This window comes from Myiozetetes cayanensis, unplaced genomic scaffold, assembly GCF_022539395.1.
Source record: "Myiozetetes cayanensis isolate MyiCay16 unplaced genomic scaffold, myiCay2020 scf1, whole genome shotgun sequence".
Taxonomy (NCBI): domain Eukaryota; kingdom Metazoa; phylum Chordata; class Aves; order Passeriformes; family Tyrannidae; genus Myiozetetes; species Myiozetetes cayanensis.
Genome location: NW_026086604.1, coordinates 20,080,812 through 20,087,436, shown reverse-complemented (window position 1 = coordinate 20,087,436; position 6,625 = coordinate 20,080,812). Strand labels below are relative to the sequence as shown.

At 44.2% G+C, this 6,625-nt stretch overlaps 1 protein-coding gene across 2 annotated transcripts; it reads right to left on the bottom strand.

Moving 5' to 3' along the window:
- Positions 1 to 993: 993 nt before the first annotated feature.
- Positions 994 to 6,267, bottom strand: LOC126639927 (cytochrome c oxidase subunit 6C). Of its 2 annotated transcripts, none has more exons than XM_050315297.1 (4): positions 6,204 to 6,267; positions 5,479 to 5,606; positions 3,796 to 3,930; positions 994 to 1,121 (listed from the first exon to the last, which is right to left on the bottom strand). In XM_050315297.1, the coding sequence occupies exons 1-3, from the start codon at positions 6,256 to 6,258 to the stop codon at positions 3,811 to 3,813; spliced, it is 303 nt and encodes a 100-aa protein (XP_050171254.1). In that variant the 5' UTR covers positions 6,259 to 6,267; the 3' UTR covers positions 994 to 1,121; positions 3,796 to 3,810. The 2 variants fall into 2 exon arrangements, with proteins under 2 accessions (XP_050171254.1, XP_050171246.1); XM_050315289.1 differs by having other exon boundaries at positions 3,809 to 3,930.
- Positions 6,268 to 6,625: the final 358 nt, after the last annotated feature.

The window sequence follows — 6,625 nt, the reverse complement described above, 5'->3', positions numbered from 1 at the left end:
AGCAAACAAAAGCTGCAGTCCTCCTTTATCCTGAGCAACAGGCAATGACAAAGCTTGTCCTCACTGACAGGTATCGTGGCATAAGAGAGAGCATCAGGTCTCAGACTGCACAGAACACACCAGAGATCCAAACTATGCTTAGGTGACTCCTTCCAGATATTGAAAAGGTGATGATACACATCTAAAAGCAGTGTGCCGAGATTTTCATTACCATAATATCCTCAAGTATCCGTCCGCCCATACCCCCTTTCACCTTGTACATCACACACACATGAACAAGCCTGCAGTTTAGAGTCATAACATACCACATATAAGAACAGGCATGTGCAGTCTGTAGGTCTTGCTGTAACAGTTGGCTGCTATAAGGAAGGCAATAAGCAATGACAGCAGAAAAAGACAGGAAGGTTGGCTAGTGTATTTCCAGAATGCCTCTCCAAATTCTTTCAAGGTCAACTCACCTTGTGAAGCCTGAGGTAACACCGACCTTTCCAGAAATCTATCCTCTCCCTTCCTGTAACATCTGTCCTCTTCCATATTCCCATCAGCAGCTGGGACAACCTAGCTGTAACTGCTTAGAGATATAATAATAATGGCCAATCTTCGCGAGCGAAGATCCGGGGAAGGTCTTTACACCTTCCAGCCTGCGCATTGGATTTTTTAGGTGAGACACAGTGTGCGCGGAACTGAGCCCACCCTTTAATCCTAAGGTTCATCTGCCGGGGCCAAGCGAGCTTGGACGGTGGCAGCGAGGTCCTTAGGACGTAGGTGGGTTGCCTTTAAGGGCTAACGAGCTCCACCTGCCCGGGAGTGGCCCTGTGTTATCAAACATGGAACTGGGTCAAAACAGAGATGCAAATAATTCCTGGAGGAAAGAAAATTAGACTTAGTCATCTTGTGCAGTTTCTGAACACCCTAAGCAAACTTGAGTAGCTTCCACCACTCTTCCCAGCAACTGAGCCTTTAAGCATTTCTACATTAATGAAGACAACTAAATGCCACTGACATATGTATTTTATTTATTGAGTTACATTAGAGTGTGCCATGCACTGCAGTGCATTACACTTCACAATTCAGTGAACAAATAGGGTTCGGTCATCAGGTCTCCTCGGGCTAAACGGGATCTGCAAGATAAAAAAATATTAAGTTATGATGGACAAACTTCACGCTCCAAGTAAACAGTATTAGTATGTATGAATGCAAAGCAACAGAGAGAAATGTTTATGTGGTAGTTTAGTCTAGAGGAATTCCCCCTGTTATTTCCTGATGGTTTAAGAATCATACACCCTTCATGTGGCAAACAGAAGTGAAACATGGAACAAATCAAGAGCTGGAACAACACTGCACAGCACATCAGATTCTCTATACATGCTGCCCTGGTAACTGAATCAATCTTGCTGAGGGACTGCAAGAGAAAGGAATGCAGCCTTCGGACAGGAGCCAGAGAGGAAACAAGTGGTGAAGGCAGCCTACCAAGGAAGGAAGAAAACCAAATTCAAATTGCTTCTCCCCATTATACTGAACACCATCCAAGACCAGCTGTGCTCCATGACAAGAGTCATGCAAGTGGTTAGCACCAACCTCCAAGCTTGCCCTTTATTCTGTCTGAGCACACAGCACAGGTAGAGAGGTAGGACACTCCTCAGATTTATACTTGCACTTAGTTTCCATTGTCAGGATCCCCACACAGAGTGCAAGGTGATGAAACACTGAGTGCCAAGGTGCCTCCATGCCCAGCAGGAACAAATGGTGCAGAGTGCTCTGCTACCACCTTAACTAATGAATTCTCCTCCCTGCCTACCCTACCCTTTCTTCAATTCTGGGGCTAAGTACTGATTCCAGAGTGAGTATTCAGTGAGGTTAAGCCACTGTATTTACTGCCACACAACAATGTGGTCCAACAAAATGAGAAATGCAGAGTGTGCATGACCACTGTACCTTCTAGGTAACTCTACCAAAAAAAGGCATCAAATTCAATCTCCATAGCTAAGATTTAAACTCCTGAGGCAACCAAAAATGTCTTCCATCTATTCTGTGTACTTGTCCTTTACAGAACATCTGAAACACTGGCATTGTTTTCCCCTTCTACCTTTGTATTCACGTGCAGGCACAACAAAAACCAACCTCTTTCTACTATGGAGTGAAAAATATCTGTTCTTATATAAATAGGTTAAGAAATAAGAAGCATCAGCAACTCAAACAAAATCACATAAAAAGATTTGTCTCACATTTTCTTTTCAGTCAGTACAATTAAGAAATGAAAGAAATATTTAGGAAACATTTAATTTTAACAGGTGCACACAATGTGCAACTTTTTATTTTTAATCTGCAAAGGGGAACACAAGCTAACTGAGCTCCATTTGCACTGAAAAAAGTCCTGTTCGTGATTCCAATTAAATATTCAACATGCATCCTTGTTGACAGTGTTTGTTTCAAATGATTTTACCACCAGATGGCCCTTCAGAATACACTGATGAAGGCCACCTGACTAAAGAATGCAATCCAGTGTCTAAAGAAGTTTAAAAGTGACTATATATTAGCAATAGGACTGAACCAGAGGCAGAATTACCAAGATTTAAAGCAGGTGAATTTATAATTTCATTGTTTATCTTTCTTGCACTCACAGCTAAAGAGCAGCAGTATCCCGTTCTCAAAAAAAAAAAAAATCTACCAACTGGGAGTTGGTAGTTTGGGACTGACAAAGTTTTTTTTTTCCTTTTTCTCTAATTTTTTAGAAGAGATGGAGCTTTGGGCTTTTTGTGTAATTGTGTTATGCAGAAACCACATAGCTGCAGATTGTCACAAAACAGAATATAGTATTAATAGTGTTAAGTACAAGTCCTTTATTCAACGTTGCTGCTTCATGCAAACAGGCTGAGAAAACCCAGCTGGCCGGGATAATTAGAGCCACAGATTATCACGTAATGATCACAATATGAAAACATTCCAAAAGAATGAAAAAGCTATCATTCTAAATTAGTCTGAAGTAATTTTAGAAGAAGCAGAGAACTCAATGTAAAAAATTTGCATCAAGAAAGGTGGAGGAACTCTTTATTGAGTTGTCACATGAGCTTGTGCAGCTTAGTGAGTGTAGTCATTAGTAATTACAGCATGGCTGAAATCACGACTTTTTCCCGGTGTTACGAGTAAGGGAGAACACAGAGCTGTATGTCACTGCAATCTTTATATATATATACATAAAAATACATATATGTGTGTGTGTACAAATGTATTTTCCCCCATGACTAGTTATCTTCCCCCTCTCACCAACTTCAAAATACAAAGGATGTGCAGAAGCTGTCTCTGTTTCTTGCATTAAGATGCAAGCTATGAGAGAGAAACAGCCTCTCCATTTTCTCACTCACTGTACCACCACAAGTATGTAAGCAGTAGATAGAGACAGCCCCAAGTTAAGCAGTTCAAGATGTGACAGCATCAACATAATAGTGGAATCAGGGAAGACTTGCAGTTTAACACAAGAACTTTGTCTCCTCTCCATGGCTGCATGAGGAGGGCAAATGTCTGGCATCCCCACTCTGTCTCCTCTATCACATAAGTTAAACAAATTACCCAAAAGGCATTCAGGAGCTCCTATCCTGCCCTTACCCCCAGTCCTCAATTCCCCAGTTTCTTCAAATTTTTATTACCCAGAGATCTCTTGAGTGTAATTTGTAACCTTTTTCTTCGGAAATTCCTTTCCATTTGAAAATAAAGGAAGAACCTCCCAACAGAAGCACAACATCTCACTGAAACAATCCCACTCACTCCTGTTATAACGCAGAGTAGTTTAATACCTACCAATGCAGCTTACCATCATTTGGGTGGTGCACACTCAAACACACCAGCTGCCTTCATGGCTTCAAAGTCCTTCATAGCATCATAGTTTTTATAGAACTCTGCATAAGCTCGTTTTCTGGGTTCAGCGATTCCAAACTGGAAAGTAACACACAGAAAATTAAAGCTTGCAAAGCTTTAGTAACACAGTTTTTTTCTTTGTTAGTGCTATAATTTCTATCAGTGGATATTAGTCTAAAAGGCCTTTAGCTGACATTACTAAATATTATTTTGTTCCTGTTAAAATCCACAGTTCAGGCTACCTGACCATTGGTCAAGAAAACAAATGTAAAACCTTAAAAAGAAGGTACATTACGAAGCAGCACATCACATATTTAAGATCCAAACCCACTCCATTTATATTGATACTCATGTGTTCAACACCATCCCTGCTAATAGTTTTATACACAAACCATGCCATTATGGCAAACTTTATGCTTGTGGGCAGCTGCAAAACTGTAACTCCAGATAAAATGGCACCCTAAACTGAAGTTTGACTACATTTGACTTCAGAAGCCTGGTAAAATTTTACAAGACTGCCAAGCCACTCTTGCAGCTCACCAACATAGAAAGACACAATCCTGACTCCCTGCATACTCATTCACCTGAAGCACAGGAGTATGCTCAAAAAGCCCCCAAAACATAAAGAGAAGTCCAAAGTGGGTTTGTACAGCAGTATCTAACAAGTAACAAAGTAAATCACTACTGAGATCCGAGTTACTTGTTCTAAGAATGGTCTGCCACCTTACGAGGGTATTAACGTGGGAGTGCCAAGTAAGGGATACACCCAGAAACTATGAAAAAATTTATATTGTTAAATCTGACCACAAACAAGCTTGTCTACCTCTTAACAGATGTACTGAGTACATGTTGAGCTTTAACTGTGCAAGCTTGTTGTTCTGATAGACATTTGTTGCTCCGAGAAGTTTGAGGTTTTGTGAACTACCTGAAATTACCTTCATTTCTAGTGACTTTGTACAGCTTTCTGCTGCAAACAGTATATGTGAGAGTTCAATGGGCAAACCAAGATCCCGTCCTTCCCCAGGAATTCACAAGTGTTGTTTGCTTCATGTATGAGATCCCAGAATTATTTAGTTAAGGGCACTCAAGAACAGCTACTGCTCTTATCTTTATCAGAAGATCACCCTGTGTTCTCCTGGAAATGTAATGGTCCATTTCCACTTAAAAGAAAGGACAGAAGGATCACAACCACCCCTTCCCACACTGACCTCTTCAGTGGGAAGGACGGGTTTTCCAAACTGTTTAAGAGCAAGTTTTCTGAGATCAGTCAAGAGATAAAATAAGACTTTGAGTCTTGGATAATGTGACAGAGAGACACACAGACTACCCAGAGTTCATGTGCATCAGCTGTGTGAGTGATCAAGTGCAGTCTGGGACTGGGGGACTTCAGGTTAAGTTGTCACGAATTGCGTGATCTTGACCACACAGCTCAAAGCATCAGGTTATTCATATCATTTCTTCAAATGAAGATTAGCAGGATTTATTTATGTTCTGGAAACATGCTTACAAAAATACATTACTAAACCTTTCCGATGAACAGCTCAACCCAATCTCAACAGAAAAATATTATGAATTCTTAAAACACTCTAATGAGCACAGTTTGCAATTGAATGCTGCAGAGCCCACCTTGTATAAAGCTGCACATCCTATTGACACAAAAAACGCCCCAAAAAGGTGAAACTTCATCCTTCTGGCCAACAGGCGCCGCATCTGTGGCTTGGGCAACAGTGCAGACGACATGGTGACTTTATTTCCTAAAAGATGAAAAGAAAAAAGGAAATAAGGAGAGTTGCAGAAGATGCAGCTCTACTGAAACAATTTTCTGGACCTAGATCGTGCTTTTTGTATGGCGTAATCATCATCTTCACGAGATAAGTAACAGTGCTCCCGTGTATTTGACCTTCCAATGACAAGATTTAAGGGACAGCGTTCAAGGGCAACCTATTTATGACATGAATCTAAATCAGTTTTTACACTCCTTGCATCCACCACTCGTGGAATCAAAACTGGCCGTCGCTGCTCACACTAAATCCCCCACCCCCTCCCTGTAGGGTCTCCCCTTCCCGGCCTGCTGTCCCGGAATCAGGGTCAGAAGGCACTCTAAGCGGTGCTGGAGCCCCGCGCCTCCCCGCTCCGAGGGCGCCCCGGCCCGCTCTGCCGCCGCCGCAGGGCCCGGCCCCGCAGCCCTCAGGGACGCGCAGAGGTCACGGCGCTGCCGCGGGGCCGCCACCGAGCGGGGAGCGGCGGCTGGCAGCCTTTGGGAAGAGGGTGCGGAGGGGAAGCCGAGGCAGCCCGAGGGGCAGGGGAGCCCGGAGTGCCGGGGGTCCCGGCGGGGGGCGGGGCGGCCTCACCTCCGCTGCCGCCGCGCTCTGCCGCCGCTCCCGCTGCAGCCGCCACACCCCGCATGCGCGGGCCGCCGGCGTACGGCGGGCGGCGCGGGCCAAACCCGGCCGTGCGCAGCGCCCGGCCCCGCCGGGGACAGATCCGAGCCGCGCCATCCCTTGGGCTGGGAGAGACCTCCGGGATCGTGGAGTCCAGCCTGTGACCGAACACCCCCGTGTCAACCACACCATGGCACCGAGTGCCACATCCAGTCTTTCCTTAAACAGCGCCAGGGACGGTGGCTCCACCACCTCCCTGGACAGTCCACTCCAAACAATCACCCTTTCGTAAAGAAATTCCCCAGAACATCCTCTTGTCCTGTCACTTGTTGCCCGGACAACAAGTTGATAATTTGTTGACCTCCAGCCACCTACAACCTCCTTTCAGGCAG

Excerpts from the sequence above, each read along its gene's own strand:
- LOC126639927 (XM_050315297.1), bottom strand. The coding sequence starts at position 6,258 with ATGCGGGGTGTGGCGGCTGCAGCGGGAGCGGCGGCAGAGCGCGGCGGC. Across the intron at positions 5,607-6,203 it reads AGAGCGCGGCGGCAGCGGAG|GAAATAAAGTCACCATGTCG; the intron begins GTGAGGCCGCCC and ends TTCATCTTTTAG. Across the intron at positions 3,931-5,478 it reads GATGTGCAGCTTTATACAAG|TTTGGAATCGCTGAACCCAG; the intron begins GTGGGCTCTGCA and ends GTTACTTTCCAG.